Source organism: Psammomys obesus, unplaced genomic scaffold (genome assembly GCF_907164565.1).
Source record: "Psammomys obesus unplaced genomic scaffold, mPsaObe1.curated_primary_1811, whole genome shotgun sequence".
NCBI lineage: Eukaryota > Metazoa > Chordata > Mammalia > Rodentia > Muridae > Psammomys > Psammomys obesus.
In genome coordinates this window covers 5,372,587-5,389,931 of record NW_026592118.1, presented here as the reverse complement: position 1 = coordinate 5,389,931, position 17,345 = coordinate 5,372,587, and the positions used below count along the sequence as shown (strand labels likewise).

Here is a 17,345-nt window from a genome sequence, read left to right as displayed (position 1 = left end):
CACACACACACACACACACACACACACACACACACACACACACACACGGTTTCTCTGGGTAGCCTTGGCTGTCCTGGGCTCACATTGTAGGCCAGGCAAGCCTCTAACTCACAGCAATCCACCTGCCTCTGCCTTTCTGAGTGCTGGGATTAAAGGTATGTGCCACCATGCCTGGCTCGAAATGCACTAACTTTTAAAGTAAAATTAAAAAATATATATATTTTAAAGTCAGAAATGTTTAAAAAATTTTTAAACAAATGAAAAACTGTTTTTATTCTTTTTATTGATTACAATTTATGCCTTTGTATACCAGCTGTAGCCCCCTCCTTCTTCCCCTCCCAATATCACCTTCCCTCCCTCATCTCCTCCCTTGTCCCTCCCCCAGTCCACTGATAGGGGAGGTCCTCCTTCCTTTCCATCTGACCCTAGCTTATCAGGTCTCATCAGGAATGGCTGCCTTGTCTTTCTACTGTGGTCTGGTAAGCCTGCTGCTCCATCAGGGGAAGGTGATCAAAGAGCCAGCCACTGAGTTCATGTCAGAGACAGTCCCTCTTCCCCTTACTAGAGAACCCACTTGGACACTGAGCTACCATCGGCTACATCTGTGCAGGGGTTCTAGGTCCTGCACAGGACCAATCAATGCATGGTCCTTGATTGGAGTATCAGTCTAAGAAAAGACCCCTTTGCTCCGAATTTTTGGTTCTATTGCTCTGGTTGTGGAGCTCCTGTCCCCTCCAGGTCTTTCATCTTCTCTTTCTTTCATAATATTCCCTGCACCCTGCCCAAAATTTGGCTGAGTCTCAGCATTTGCTTTGATACCCTGCTGGGAAGAATCTCTCAGAGGCCTTCTGTGGTAGGCTCCTGTCCTGTTCCCTAATTTCTCCCTCTTCTGATGTCTGTCCAGTTTGCCTCTCTGAATGAGGATTAATCATCTTACCCAGGGTCTTCCTTCTTGCTTAGCTTCTTCAGGTGTACAGATTTTAATATGTTTATCCTATATCATAGATTTAATATCCTTTTATAAGTGAGTATATACCATGTGTGTCTTTCTGCTTCTGGGATACCTCACTCAGGATACTCTTTTCTAGTTCCCATCAATTGGCTGCAAATTTCATGATTTCCTTGTTTTTAATTGCTGAGTAATATTCCATTGTGTAGATGTACCACAATTTCTTCATCCATTACTCAGTTGAGGGAAGAATCTTGAACTCAATGGCAGAGGAGACAACTTCCTCCTGAACATAACACCAACAGCACAGGCTCTAAGATCAACAATCAATAAATGGGACCTCATGAAACTAAAAAGCCTCTGTAAAGCAAAGGACACTGTCATCAGAACAAAACGACAGCCTACAGACTTGGAAAGGATCTCCAGCAACCCTATAATTGACAGAGAGCTAATATCCAGAATATATAAAGAACTAAAGAAATTAAAAAGCAACTAATCAAATAATCCAATTAAAAATGGGGCATAGGGTTAAACAGAGAATTCTCAATAAAGGAATATCGAATGGCAGAGAAACACATAAAGAAATGTTCAACATGATTAGTCCTCAGGGAAATGCAAATTGAAATGACCCTGAGACTTCACCTGACACCCATCAGAATGGCTAAGATCAAAAACTCAAGTGAGAACACATGCTGGAGAGGATGTGGAGAAAGGGGAAGCCTACTCAGTTGCTGGTGGGAATGTAAACTTGTACAACCACTTTGGAAAGCAATCTGGCGCTTTCTCAGACAATTAGGAATAGTGCTTCGTCAAGATCTAGCTATACCACTCCTAGGCATCTACCCAAAATATGCTCAAGTATACAATAAGGACATTTGCTCGTGTTCATAGCAGTGTCATTCATAATAGCCAGAACCTGGAAACAACCCATATGTCCCAAAACGAAGGAATAGATAGAGAAAAAAAATTTTTTTTTTGAGCCAGGGTCTTTTTATTGAGCTGATGTAGTCCTAAAATTCTCACTTGTCTTGCCTCAGCCTTCTGAGTGCTGTAATTAGAGGTGTATGCAACAGCATTTTGATTCACAAAACTTATATTGTCAACAACATAAAGGGCACCTTAAAGTCAATAGTTTATGAGGATTTTAGCAACCTTCAGCAACCATCTGTAGGCCCTTAGGGGAGCCTCAATCCATCTGTAAAGCTAGAGTGTAGAAATCTAAACGGTTCCCATGGCTATTTGATATATTTGAAAATTATGTATACACCCTTTTATGTCTTTGGACCTTTGTTCCTTGGCTGCTAGATAATGAACGTAGAGTGAATTCAGAGCAGGTTGAAGTGACTACACTGACCTCATACCGTCATGGAACACACAGGACTTCTAGGACTGAATTAGGCTTGAAGTCCTCCTTTGCCAGCTTCTCAGGCATCCCCTCCACCCCCACCCCAATCATCCTATTCTGAGACAATCTTCCCCAAACACAGTTTCTTGACTCAGTCACTCCTCTGCTTCACTCCTGTTATGATGGAGACTTGTGACAAGCTCAGCTCAAGCCTTTCAAGCCATACTTTGCTTCTGTTGCTGAAACTCTCTTTCCATCTCCATTGTTACCCTGCCTAGGGTAGGTATCAAGTTTTGTCATCTCAGTCACATCTGACCATTGGCTTTAACCTCACTTGGTTTACTGCATTGCTATGAAAACAAAGAAACAAACAAAAAACAAAAAGACAACAACCTGATTAAAACAGAACAAAAGAAAACCCAGCCTACATTATTCAAACTCATTCTGTCTGCTGAGGGCTGCTGACTAATACGACCAAGATTACTGCTTCAGTGTACTCTTTATTTTTACCCTCATATGTGACATCAGCCCTGCCTGGCAGTTCCTCCACTGTCTCCTGTTTGCCACTTTAAGCCTCTGGCTTCATAATCACCGATATCTTTTGATACTCTGGTGCCTTTTCCTCTTAGTAGATAATCTCACCTCTGATGTGCCAGCAAAAGGCATCATATTCAGTAACCATCGCCTTAGTTCCCTCATATCAGTAAACCTGTGCTGCACAAGGACTCGCTCCTCTCCTCTTTCTTTGTACTCTGGAGAACCACCCCCACCCCCCGCTTAAGGTCAAGGACACTGGCTACTCCTGCAACCAGTTCTCCCCCTTTATTTTCATACTTGAGATCAACCATTACTCAACATTATTTTGTTCTACTTTTAACTAACTCTTTCTCTTAATGACTTTATCTCACAGTATACACATATACTCAAATTATGTACATTCTAAATATTCGCCTCTACATCTTCTCAAATTTATTTAGTTTCTGCACAAACACATTAACATTTTTACTTTTCATTTGTTTCTTATTTTTGTTCTTTAAATATCGTACACTGACATCCATAAAGATTTGTCTGTCCCCAGGCATGGTGGTGCACGCCTGTAATCACAGCACTAGGGGAGGCAGCGGCAGGCCGATCTCTATGAGTTTGAGGCCAGCCTGGTCTACAAAGAGAGTCCAAGGCTACACAGAAAAAAAGAACATGTCTTGAGAAAAAAACAAAGTAACATACGAACAACAACAATCAGTCTGTCACTGACAAACTAATGTGGTTTTGTACTGGGCATGGCTTTGCAGTGCTCACCTTACTAACACATGCAGCTTACTTCAGCCTAACCTCATCATACAAATCCAACTGGAAGGACAATTTCAGAAAACCCAAATCATAATCATCAATGTAACAACGATAGATAAACAAGATGATAACAAAGCAATTGTGGTTTATGTAAGTGTAAATATATGTCTACATTCAATAGGAAGTTAATCTATTCTAGAAATAGGCTTCACTAACCTGAACGAAGCTAAAAGATAAAGAGATTTCTGTAGGAATATGTTGAAACAGTAATGCAAAGATATCTACTATTATTATTTCTAGTCATCATCGTCCTTAGTTCCCAGGTACACTAACACAAGAAAAAATAAATAATAGTTGCATATCTACAAAATGAGGTTAAAAACTATCATTAAGTGTAGGTACTAATGAAGTCTGCAGGAAGTGAACCAGAACATACAGATGATTTACAAGAATTTAAAAAGCTGAGCAAAAAAGTTGAATATAAAAAGTTAATAGAAATAGTATTTTGATATATTATCAATAAACAAAAAGAAAGTTATACATAATTTTCTAATCATAGGATATAAATTAAATGACAAATCTTCCAAACAACCTTTCTAAATATTCCTAAATGCTATAAGCATATTCCATAAAGGTATATTAACGAAAGAAGGTGTAAATGATTGTGTATAACACTGTCCATTTCTGTGTGCACATACTCTCACACTAAGCATGATGTCTGACGTAAGAATGAGGGTGAGCTCTCTGTGATAAACATCTCCCTGTAACTCCATCTAGAAGATCACACTGGTGAACACAATTATCAACGTACATAGCACACTTGATATTACAAGGACTCGCTCCTCTCCTCTTTCTTTGTACTCTGGAGAACCACACCCTCCCACCCCCCCACTTAAGGTCAAGGACACAACCTGCAACCAGTTCTCTCCCTTTATTTTCATACTTGAAATCAACCGCTACTCAACATTATTTTGTTCTACTTTTAACTAACTCTTTCTCTTAATGACTTTATCTCATTAGAAATGAATTTAACTCATCTCTAAAAACAACTGCAAACATGGTAGCACTTGAATGGAATTCCATAATTTTCTTATTCCTGTTCTTCAAATAAATTAGTTGGGAGTCAATAGACCTGAGTAAAAAGGCAGAAGTGTACAACACTTTACAAGATAGCCGACAGATACGTGATTCAGAGTAAGGATAAATATCAACAATCACAGAAAATAATACTCATTAAAAAAGTAAATTTAAATGTTGTAAGAATGCTATGAAAACTTGTGCGTTCACGAATATTTCTGCACAGCTCAGAGAACAGCTCTAAAAAAGCAAAAGACATCTTTGCCTTCTCAAAGAGATAACAAACAGCCAAATAAAGAACAAAGGATAATAAAGTCAAAGAGAAATTTGAGATGCCAAAAATAGGAAGCAGAGTGTGTTATAGACAGAGAATTTAAACTGAAACCATAAAAATATATGACTATATCAATAAATTAACAGAAACTTAGATGTCTTAGAAATCAGGATGTTTAGGTCATGTGGCAGCGAGAACTTACACTGGTGTGGTAAATAAAAACTGGTACATTTCAATAATGGGTTTGATGTTATCCAGTAACGTTTAAGGCATGTGTTCTTGTATTGCAATTCTACTCTTTCACACGCACAAAAATATGTGTATATATATATATATATATATATATATATATATATATGTACAACAGTATACAGTCAATATGAAAGAAAACTGTTACTGCCTTTCTTACAGCAGTCTAAAATAAAAACAGTGTAATAAGTGGTGACACATTTATTATTGTTAGAAAAAATGCAACAATATAAATTAATGAATTTCTGCTACAGGCCAAAGCAAGGATGAATAAGGTAAACAAGGTAGAACTGTAGAGGTTAGAAAGAGAATATGTAAGGCTGAGTACAAGACTGAATACTAGCAAATTCTGCTTCATAAGGTGAGAAGGAAATTGAGAATATAACCCAATGGTCACATTAAATTCAGGCCACTGTGGTGAGGCTAGCAATTGAGGGAACATGGAGGGTGTTTCTTATACCTGTGCTTATTTTTGAAGTGCATCCAGAACCAGTTACTCTGAGCACAGTCAAGTTCAGACACTAAGACCTTTACAACTGTCAGCTTTGTATGCAAACTCACCTCCAGTATTTTTTCTTACAAAAATGCTTAAAAATGGCAAGTTTAAAGTACAGAAAAGTCATTTCTCCAAGGGCTTTTGTGTTTCTCCTTGAGAGAGCTATAGTCATGGTATTCTGTCAAACATCCTTTATTGGTACTTAGCTACCTCATTATGTGATCTGCAGAATATACTAAGGATCATTTCTTGTAAAGTATAATCTCCTGACGACAGGCCACACACAAAATTTTACAACAATGTCACTTTCTACAGCTGATTTTCAATGGTACCATATTAAACTTATTCAAAAATTTATTCTGACTTTGTGCATGTTACAAACTAAAAATCAAATAGCTATGCTCTGTCTAAATATTAAATTTAGTATTTCATAAAAGCAGCAACACAGTGAATGAAAGGTGATACCATTTCTCTAGGTAAGCACTATGTTATTTTTCTTCCTTTAAGTTATACTAAGGTAGAAACCTAATTAATTTTCTCACATTTCTTACATATCTTAGGGTGCTCAAAGCCCACAATGCTCTGTCTAAGGTGTGTCCTTCCTTCCTTATTCCAACTCAAATTCTCTTTTGGAACACATGCACATTAATGATACTGTGATCACACTGCAGAGAATTATGTGGCAGAACAACAATAGTATAGAGAAAACATTATGGCAAGTCTAGGCTTACTTTACGGACACCTCTGCCAAGTTCCTCTCCATAGTTGGTTCCAAGGATTTCGAAGTGGACATTGGGGTTACCTCCATTTTCTCCAAATTCCAGATCTCCAGTTAATCCATTAACTCCACCCTAGATGAGGGAATAGACACTATTTTAAAATTTCAGATAAACCAAACAATTAATAATAAAGGATAAGAAGTTATAGGTACTCTATTTCTATCCATAAAATAAAATTTCAAAGAATATGCTTATTAACAGGCTAATTTTAGTAGATGAACAAAATACCCAGGAATTCTATTGAAAGTCACTTCTCAAGTGGCTTAATCCAATGTCTTCCACTTGCCCCCAAACTGGTTTATGCCCTAAAAGCCAAAGACTACTCAAAATGGCCCTGGATAGAGCTGAGACGCAGCTCCACAGTGAAGATGTGGCCACCATATTTTGCGAAGCACAGTGTACATCATCAGAGTCCCGGAGGGTCCGGGAGACTAAAAGAAACGATTCTGGAGACAATTCCACTCAAATTTAATCTAAAATTAGATCTAAGAATTTAAAAACTTACCACTTAAAATGTATGTGAGGTTTATTTTCTCCTGTGAATTTATTTTCCAAGCAATGGCAATAATTGAGTACATTATTTCCAAAAGATCAAAGAAATGATTTTGAAATATTTTGCAAGAAATGTGGTGTATATCTATAAATTTGCATACTTTCATGATTTTATATAATAGACAAGAAGATACATTTAAAATATGATGAAGTACATTTTTATATCAGCAAGGGTAAATTGGGGTTTCAGGTGTTTTGTGCTCTCAGTCGTTTCTCCTGGTGTTGAGACTCTGGGAATTTTCAGGCTTCATCGCTTCTTCACCACCACAGATGTTCTCTTCCCCAACAGATGGCCATGTGGGTCATACCTGCTACTTGCTTACTCTTCTTTCTCACCTTGGTCTATCGACCTTCACATTACATAGGATTTTAAACTAACTGCGATATTCACAGTCCCTTCAGAATTAGTGTTTGTTTGCTCTAGGTAGAATTTTGGCTGTGTAATGACATTTATTTTGACAACAAATCATCTCAGCTTGTGCTCCAGTTATCACCTCTACCGTGTTATACCTAAACATACAAAAGTTTTCTTAACTGGTAGCACCATTTTTAGTTTTTCTTGGCTGCTTTTATGCTGTCTGCTCCATCTCACACATTGTCTCTGCCTTGTAGACACTCACAGAATGCTAACTTGATAAAAGAATTGACTCACTGTGTTTCCAATCTTTATTGTGAACTTCAATAATTAATGCATTTCATTTTTGCAGTAGTATAAGTAACAGGACAGATCTGTTGAATTGGATGTGTCTGTGGTCTTTTCATCTTAGTTAGCAGTGACAAGCAGAGACTTCACTAATGGCACAAGAATATAACAGCTATGCAGAAACAACTAGTTAGCTTACTTTCTCTGTGTCTCAATTTCTGTATCTCTTAAATGGGCAATAAAGCATTTATCTCAGAGTATTGTTACTGCTATACTTATGATAAATGTAAGTAATGCAGAGATGTGCTTCCTGTGTAGAGAGCTTTGGCTAATATTGTTGCCATCATTACTGCCAAGTGTTTTTTCCAGCCCTTGTTTTTGGAGACTTTCTAATTCTGTGAAATGTTTCACTGCCTTATTGCCAGTTAAAGCTTAAGATGTAATTCATTTATGTTATTCTGTGTGTGCATGTGTGTTTTTGTACATCTATGTAAAGCCCAGAAGTAGATGTCAGCAGTCTTTGAGGACAGAATTTGTGGGAAGAATGGGATCGATGATCTGTGCAGTATGCTCCATCCCCTCTGTCATTTCCCTGTCCCCCTTGCTTACTTTTATATTTATAGAGAGAATATATCCAATTAGTGCAATTCAATTTATGTCATGTTTGAGGTCAGTATTAGTATCATCAAACATGCATTATCAAAATAAAGAATAGAGTAGCTTTCAGCATCACTGATATCTCCAAGCTGAAAATGCATGTATGAATATAGCATATATCACTATAGCTAAGATCCAACTACTATCATTCAAAAATTTTCTTTTTAAAAAACTTATTTATTTATTCACTGGGGCAGGGCTCATGTCATGTTGTGTGTTTGGATGTCAAAGGGTCATGCAGGAGTCAGCTCTCCTCTTAAACCATGTGAGTTCCAGATATTGAACCCAGTTCGTCAAGCTTGGTGGTAAGGCACTGAGACATCTCACAGGCCCATAGAATCTTCCGTATAAGAGAAGCGGCACACACCTTTCACGCCAGCGTCTGGGAGGCAAAGACAGTCAGAACTGTGAGTTGGAAGGCAGCATGGTCTACATAGCGAGTTTCAGTTCAACCACGGCTATGTAGTGAGACTGTATCTCAAAGGAACAGCAATAACAAAAAGCTAATACTCTCAACCTACCTCAACAATACCACCTAACTACACAAAAATTGTAGTTTATTGTCTCACTTCTGGAAAAAGAGAAGGGATCACATGCCCTTATGATTGCTCTACAGAAAACTCTAACCCCAGAAAGCTTTAAACATCCTATCGTTCTTTTACTCTTTTATTCTCCTCAGTCAATAGGCTATGGCTGTGCAGGGCCAGGTCCTTCTTTGCAGGGAACCGCTTTCATTGTGTGACTTAATGCGTTTACAGAAAACAAAGATACAAACCATAAATCAGAGGATTTGCACTCAGTTTGCTGTGGCCTTACCTCGCTCACCTTTTTGACTTTGTAATTTATCTTTTTCCTGCTCTATCATTAATGAGCTTTTGACATGCATAATCAGAGGACTCTGCCCTCAGGAAGTTGTCTAGGATGCTCAGGAGGTCAACATTCTACACAAATAAGCCCTTTAAACAACATCCTTTGTTATCTGAGCAAGATTTAACCTGATTTTTTTTCATTGTTTTAAGATTGCAGTGCTTTTGAGTTGTTTTTCATCTATCTTCTGATTAACCTTGAAAATAGAGCTTGGCAAAACATTTTTGCTGGGGGTGATGAATGGTCATTATCTTTTTGTATGCATGGTTGTATTTATAAATCTCTTGGTGATACAGCAGATTCTATGTAACACAAGCTAATGGGTCTTTGATAAACAAACAGCAAGGTAGCATCCTGAATGTCCTTTATACTGACTGTCTTAAATGCTACTCAAGGAATCTTAAAAATACTGCATATGGTACTTTGGATTTTATCCTGTGTACATTGTAAAAAAAAAAATAATATTTTCTTGCCAATAGCATAAACCTTGGAATCATCTTTCTTTATTTTTAGGATTCCTCTTTCTCATCAATATCCTGATTTCTTTTCATTGCTCTGAAGACCCATCAATTGTGACTGCTTGTGTACAAGAAGCAGCTGAAGCCTGGCCCAGATCAGTTCTAAAGAGTAGTGTGAACCTCTCTAACTAGAACCCTTGTATGTTCTGCCTTCATCAGTAGAGTTGCATGATGGCTCCTCACTGATAGCTAGAGGGCACCTGTAGTTATCGATACCCTGCCTAAGACACTCTAACAAAACCTTAACCCACTGGAGATTGTGCTGCTGTAGTTAAGTGACAGTTGTAGGTTTTCCAGGACCCATGACCTCATTAACCCTAGGTAGCTGGCCGAGTTTCCAACGCCAGGGAAGCCTCTGTCTTGTTAAGCATTCCCTAAGTGCAATCAGAGAGTTGTTCTTCACGGCCAGGGTGTTTGCGTGACTACTGACCCCTGAGGGATTAGGGATAGCATTTCACGCTGGTCTTTGTGGTTGTCAGTCATCGTAGCTGGGTAGGAGTGTTGGTTGCTTTTCTCCTTTGGAAGCTTTTATGGTGCTTTCTAGTACCGTGTGAAACATTCTTGATTCCACTGTCTGCCGTTTTTTTCTTGGCTTGGACCTCCTCACCTTAAACAACACTCTGTGCTAAGTAAAACACCCAGTCACCTATTTCCAGGCATTTCCCCTTATACTGAACTGATCACACTTGCAATTATCTTCTATATTTCTATTTTCCTCCTTCATTCTGTGATCACAGAGCACAACACATGGTAGTAGTTAATCAATACATTTTAAATGAATATATTACACTTAAGAGTTGCATGCATTTCAATATTTTTGGTATTCAAAAAATACTCTGTCAAACATGTTTCAACACACATCTTTTTACTATCAACACAAGCCAATATGAGATAATATACTGGTACTTTCAAAAACCCCTGGAGCATTAAGGCTTTCTAGTTTTTTTAAGAAGAATTAAAAATAGTTACCATAGGATTTTTGAAAAATAAATAATTAAGTCAATGTGAAAACACTTAAGGATCTAGAGAATTTTAATTAACTCATATACAGGCTATATTAAATGGTTAGTGATTTTATTTATAATCATAAATTTTCAATATAATTCTTTTTAGTTATTTTTCTTGTTTGTTTGTTATTGAGCTGTAAGCACTTCTTTCTAAAACTCAGGTCTGATTTCATCTGAAATACATTTACATCTTTTATTCACCCATAAAGTAAATTATTTTTTGTCAACTTCTTTCCAGACCAGATAATTCCCTCCATGTGTTTTATGCATTCTGGAAAAGTAATCAACCTTTGTCATTGTACACATGATTGATGATTGATGATTGATTCCATGGAGGAGTCATCTAGAGTGTCTCACCGTGTGGAACATCTTCGTCATAGCTGTTCATAGCCTGTTACTTTTTAGGCCTTCATTAAGATGCTATAAGGTCTCTCCAACTCCTTCTAATTATCTTCTACATTAAGGCAGTCCAAAAGGAAAATCTCTGTGATGGAAATTTGACTGTGCCTAGAAGGTTTGCTTAAAGTACTGTGAAGAAAATACATGCAAGCGACTAGAAGAAAGACTGAGTCAAACAAGAGGTAAAGCCAAGAAGCCAGCACATGTAATCCAGGGTCAGTTGTAGGTATCTCAAGAGAAAAAAGAGGAAGAGATCGTGCCATTATAGTTTGATAGCAACCATTAGATATAGATCTCACTCAGGAAGTAGGGAAAGTGCTAAACAGAAACTATAAAAAAATTTAACTTCATTGCTGTGTGATATACATAAGCTACAGACCCATGCAAGAGGCCTGAGCTGACCCTCAGAACAAGAGTAAGGATAGAACTTCTGACCTTACATGTCAATATCATGAAGTAAAGTGATGCCTCAATGAGCCTATGAATATTGTAAATGTCTCTATTGAAACAAGGAATTGTTAAAAAATAAGATTTTAATAAAATAAAACTAACAAGAATTTCTACCAACAAACTAACTCTAGATTTTCAAGTCTGAACATAAAAACAAAAACAGAAAGGAAAAACCAAAAGAGCATGTCTTTCCTGGATAGTACTGCTTCCATAGTAATGGCTCCCAGAGAGAATGATTTGTAAGAATTTACAAAGAATTTAAAAGAATAATTACAACTATGTTAAAATAACTCATGATATGGCTTCACTCCAAGTGCACAGAAATGAACTAAATGATGAGGTTAATCCAATATATAAAATAGAATTCAATAAAAAGATAGATTTATTGAAGAAAAACTAAATCAAATTGAAGCTGGAAATGAAACACTCAATAAGCCAAATGAAAAACTCAGTGGAAAACTTCACAAATATGCAAAACAAATTCTGAGACAGATTGTATGTAAAGCAGGGCAATAGGGTAGAGGACATGGCAGAGAAATTGCATCATTTTTTAAAAGTCAATGTCAAATTAAACATGTGTGTTTACAGAATAAAAGAGAGCTCTGAGATACCATGAAATGAGCAAAACTCCTAACTATAGGTATAGGAGAAGGAAAAGAATACTTTCCCAAAGGTGTGGAGAAAGATTTCAATAACATCTACCATATGACTCAGTTGTGTTAGCCCTAGGCTTTTATCCACAGGCTTACATATCCCTACAGAAACACAAATTCATATTCATAGCTGCTCTATTCACAATAGGTAAGAGATAGGATCAACCTAGGGACCCATCAACAGATGAATGGGTGAGGAAATTGTGGTACATATCTACAATGGAATACTACTAAAATGAAAAGAAAAATGAAACTTGCAGCTGAGTAGAAGAAATTAAAAAAAAAATGTACTAAGGGAAGTAACTCAGGCCCAGAAAGACAATGCTGCATGCTTTCTCTCATATGTGTGTTCTATGTTTGTTAAAATTGAAGCACATTTGGAAGTCAGAAACGGGTCTTTTTAGAGAAGAAACTTTAAGGAAAGAACAATAGTAGATTAAAACAAAACAGAGGCATATATTCCTAAGGATAAAAAAAACTTAAACAGAAACGGTTATGGGTGTTAGGGGAAGTCAGGGAACCAAGGAGAGGACTAGCTCTAAGGAATGACACATGATAAGCCACAGGATTAGCATGTGATTGGATGAATAGTTGCATGCATGTGGTATGAAAGAAGGGAGTAGGGAATCCCAGAGGTTCCAAGGCTAAGTGTGGGTAAGGGTGTGGGCAGAAGAGAGGAAAGAAGAGTGTATGAGTGATTTAACTAAAACAGAGAATGCGAGTTTGATTGAACGACACTACTTAGTAAGATAATTCCTAAATAAAACTTATAAAAAAAAGATTGAACAGAGTTAGCACACATGGGTGACAATGTTTCCATATGGCATTAGTCATTAAGTGAAAATCACAGTGTACCTCCCTATTAGTTATATTTGTCAGGAAGGACACAGAAGTCACAAAAAACAGAACAAAACAAAACAAAACAGGCCATTGTCATTTGTTACTCACCATAACCACATGTTAAGACCATATTGCTGAAAATACCACTCATTTTTACTTCAAGACATTGAGAACTAAATTTCAAACCAAATGCCAAACTTCCTTTCAGTTAGATAGCTTTTATAGTATTGAAGGCTCTATGTAGGTAGCTGGGGAAGAAAAGAAATTAATGGTCTTATCCAGTGCTGGACCCTGGCTACTATAGTACTAAACTGCCTGATAAGATCTCCCAATTGGTACAATAGCGGCATGACTGCTATGGGACAATTAATCACGTTCTCATTAGATTTGCAGTCTGTTCCATAAGAGATTATTTCATGGCTTCTACTTCAATTCTGGGCAGAAACCGATGGTTTCTGTGGTCATAGATCGCAGAATAGAACCTGCTCTCATTATTTTGCTAAATTTTCATGCTGTCAAATTACCTTTAAAATGTTTATATTTATGCTCATAACTTAGGCTGCTCTAAAATTTGATCCGAGAAACTCTCAAACTTGGTCTCTTTTGAGGATGTTCCATCTTGTAGGTTTCCCATGCTCCAGTGGATAACCCCACATTGAAGCTCATATGGCCACTATTAATTGTTCTCAGTGGGTTATCAGAACAACTACAACATGAAAATAAAGGAAACACAGAAGAAGGCATGTTGAAAGTGGGATATAGCGGGAGTTACAGGAGAAAAATTAGAGTTGTACATGATCATATTTTATTATATACATGTATGAAAATCTCAAAGATAAAGAAAAATATTTAATACAAATTAAAAAATAATAGGCAAAGAGACTTTTAAAACTTAAAAAAAGAACATTAACACTTGTCAACAGCAGGCACAGGTTATCACTTAAGGAGTCAGGATTCTGTAGATAAGCACAGGCTTTGCGTGAGCATGACACAGCTGTGCTACCTAGCAGAGTGCTGGCATGTTCCACCCCATCTACAGTGATTTATAAGTGTCATAAAGAAGTACTTCCAGATGCAGTTCTGAAGCCTGTGGTCGGCTTGTGGATATCTTCTTTCACTTTGTATATCTGGTCAACATCTACCGATTTTACATATTTAATTAAGCACATTTGAAAGTTCATTTTCTATTACGATACAAATTCAGCTATGTTGCATGCCCACTTCTTCCTAAATAGACATACATTGCAATTAAACATAGACTTCAATGATAAAGACTGCAAAAATAGTCATGGGAATTTAGATATGGTCTTAATAATGACACAAATTGTTAGTCCCATCATTTTAAGGTTTTTTTTTTAATTTGCAAGTGATATTTACATGTACTTGACCAGCAGAAGAGAAGTATAAGAAGATATTTTCAAAGTTATCAGATCAGTCAACAAGAAATTAAATACCAGTAACTTCCTTATCTGGAATGGATATTCAATTCTAGATAGTATGTGTGTGTGCAGCTACAGCAATAAAAATACATATGTAATACACTTACATAAGAAACATACATACACATACACAGAGTGCCTATCTGTATACACAACACAGGTGCACACGTGGAACTCATACACATATCACATATACTTACACAGCAGACACGCAGATACACCTATCTACACGTAACATACATACATACATAGATGCACATATAGACATACACATATATACACACAATATTACATATATGCACACATACAGCTCAAACACTTACTTATAGATACATAGATAGGACATTATGAACATATTTTAGAACCAAGTGCAATGAAAAAAGGAATCTAAATCATTCACGATGGTCATAAAAAGAGGATAATGTAGGTGCCACATTGTAGACGGAAGCTCAATATTTAAAATTACAATTCTTTTAAAGGTCATATACAGATATTGTGTAGACAACAAAGATATGGGGTACTGATACTATATTTATAGTTTGAGGGAGGGAGGGAATTTTTTCTTTACTTCCTGTTTGCTGAACATCTATTTTACTCATAGTATTATGTTACCATTTCCCACAATACATTTCGGAACTATAACAGGAGTCTCTGAGAACAACATCCTTCCATTTCCCTGGACATTTATACTACTGTTGTCATCTGCATCATATTCCAAAGCCTGTGTTTCATCCTAGCATTAGGAATATAATTAATTCCGGGCCAGAACCTCCGTTTTGTACTCCCTGTACTCTGTACGGTTTGTATAGATGTACCAGTATTGTACAGCTGTGTAAAAGGTAAAGAGCATGCCCTTAACATAGATGCACTGTGTTTACACGACTATAAATCCAAATGTTATTACTGGAATATTAACATCACAATAAAAACTCAGAGCCCATTTGTGATGAGCTCTGCTCTGCCTTTCCTTTCCCTCTTTGGCTCCACATCTGGAAAGGTTGCTAGGAAAGTCGATACTGCACCTGCATATTTAATGAGAATGGGGGAACATCTCCAGCTCCCATGGATGCCTATCTTCTCAGCCTCTAAACAAGTTTACCCACTTCCTGGGCTTTGGCCAACTCTGGTAGACCTGCCAACACCTGCGATGCTTTCCTGAATTGCTATGTGAGTCCAGTATTCTCTCACAGTGTTTTGGTGTGTGCAGTCTTATCAGTCTCAACATTTGAAAAGAATGATCCAAAACACTTCAATTGGCAGAGAAAAAAATAGACAATTGGGGAAAGTTAATTCCATCCTTTAAAGATGAGTTTAAGCTAGTGGTTCACAGCCTGTGGGATGAGACCTTTTGGGGTTATATACCAGATACCCTGCATATTACATATTTACAATATGATTCAAATAGTAGCAAAATTACAGTCATGAGCAACAATGAACATTTTTAGGGTTGGGGCCACCACAGCATGAGAAATTGTATTAAAGGGCCCCAGCATTGCTAAGGTTGAGAACCACTGAGGAAACTGTGAGGCAGAATACACTATGGCACTGTGTGGTTGTTATCATTCCAGCGAAGTTTATGACAGGAAGTTCCCACATGCCTTTTGAAAATAAGGTGGATATCTGCGGGGTGTTGTACAAATAGCCATTCAAGATGATATTTCATGGTTATTGTATTAAATAATTGCTTTGGTTGTAAAAGTAAGTCGGATGGTTTTATGTACCAAACTGGTACATGGGAAATACCCACATGTGTTGGGTTCTCTTTCCTCCCTACTGCTAGTCTCATTAAAAAAGGGTTTCCTAAGAACCCCCCTAGGCCACTGTTCTCTCTTTGCAAGAAAGCTTCAGAAGAACACATAGATGCAGGTTGCTGTGTCCTCTCCAAATCACACATTAATAAACTGGCAGATCAGACTCATGTCCAACAACCTCCCTTGAACTCACACCTGCCAGCTCTCTACAGAGATAGGGCCGGGAGATTGTGGCAACACCTTAATTTCTATTTTCATTTTTTGTTCTCAATTGAAAAAAAAGTTCTTCTGCCAGTGTGTTCAACACATCTAATTTTTTTTTTATTTATTACAATTTATTTGCTTTGTATCCAGATGTAGCCCCCTCTCTTGTCCCTTCCCAATCCAGCCCTTTCTCCCTCTTCTCCCATGCCCCTTCCACAGTCCACTGATAGGGAAGGTCCTCCTCCCCTTCCATCTGACCCTAGCCAATCAGGTCTCATTAGAACTGTCTGCATTGTCTTTCTCTGTGGCCTTAAGTACTTTGTTTGATAGCCTAAATTCTCAGCAAAGTGATTCTTTGTAAAGAGGAAATGGTGCCAAGAAAAACATCATGCTACTCTCCCTTGAAGAATCTCTTCCCTTCACTTCCTGTTCTTTGCGCAACCATTTTATACCCAATGTTTAAATTTTGAAGTCACTTCTCTGTCTATTCTAAATGTGCACGTATTTCAGGTGACTAGCCATTTTTCTTTTTGTTTCAGGAAGAAAGGCAAACATATGGGGAAAGAAAATGGATGGGTAAGATGAAGAACATAAACCTCCTCACGGCTGTCTCCTTGTGTAAAGGGTACAAGAGAAATTTGTTTGTTTTATTAATCATTCCATTTTAAATCAAAGAACCTGTGCAAGACAAACGAAGGATGTCAGCAAGGAGGACATGACAAAGAGGCTAATCAACTGCAGAGTGCTTATACCACTGAGAAGAGACAAATGGCATAAGCTGCCTTCTGGGGATGGAGCGGGTAGCTAAGCCCGGGCAGGTCATCCCAGGAGGCCACCCGCTGACAGGGAGGAAGAAGCAGAAGGGTACCAAAAGGGTTCACAGTGCAGCAACGTGCTAACTGCTTG

General features: G+C 37.5%; 1 protein-coding gene across 1 annotated transcript in view; it reads right to left on the bottom strand.

Moving 5' to 3' along the window:
• The window catches only part of Grid2 (glutamate ionotropic receptor delta type subunit 2), a 1,513,832-nt gene that overhangs the window by 563,493 nt on the left and 932,994 nt on the right, over window positions 1-17,345 (bottom strand). The window contains exon 8 of the mRNA XM_055612670.1: window positions 6,412-6,531. Within this exon, the coding sequence (XP_055468645.1) occupies window positions 6,412-6,531 (120 nt within the window). The remainder of the gene's footprint in view (window positions 1-6,411; window positions 6,532-17,345) is intronic.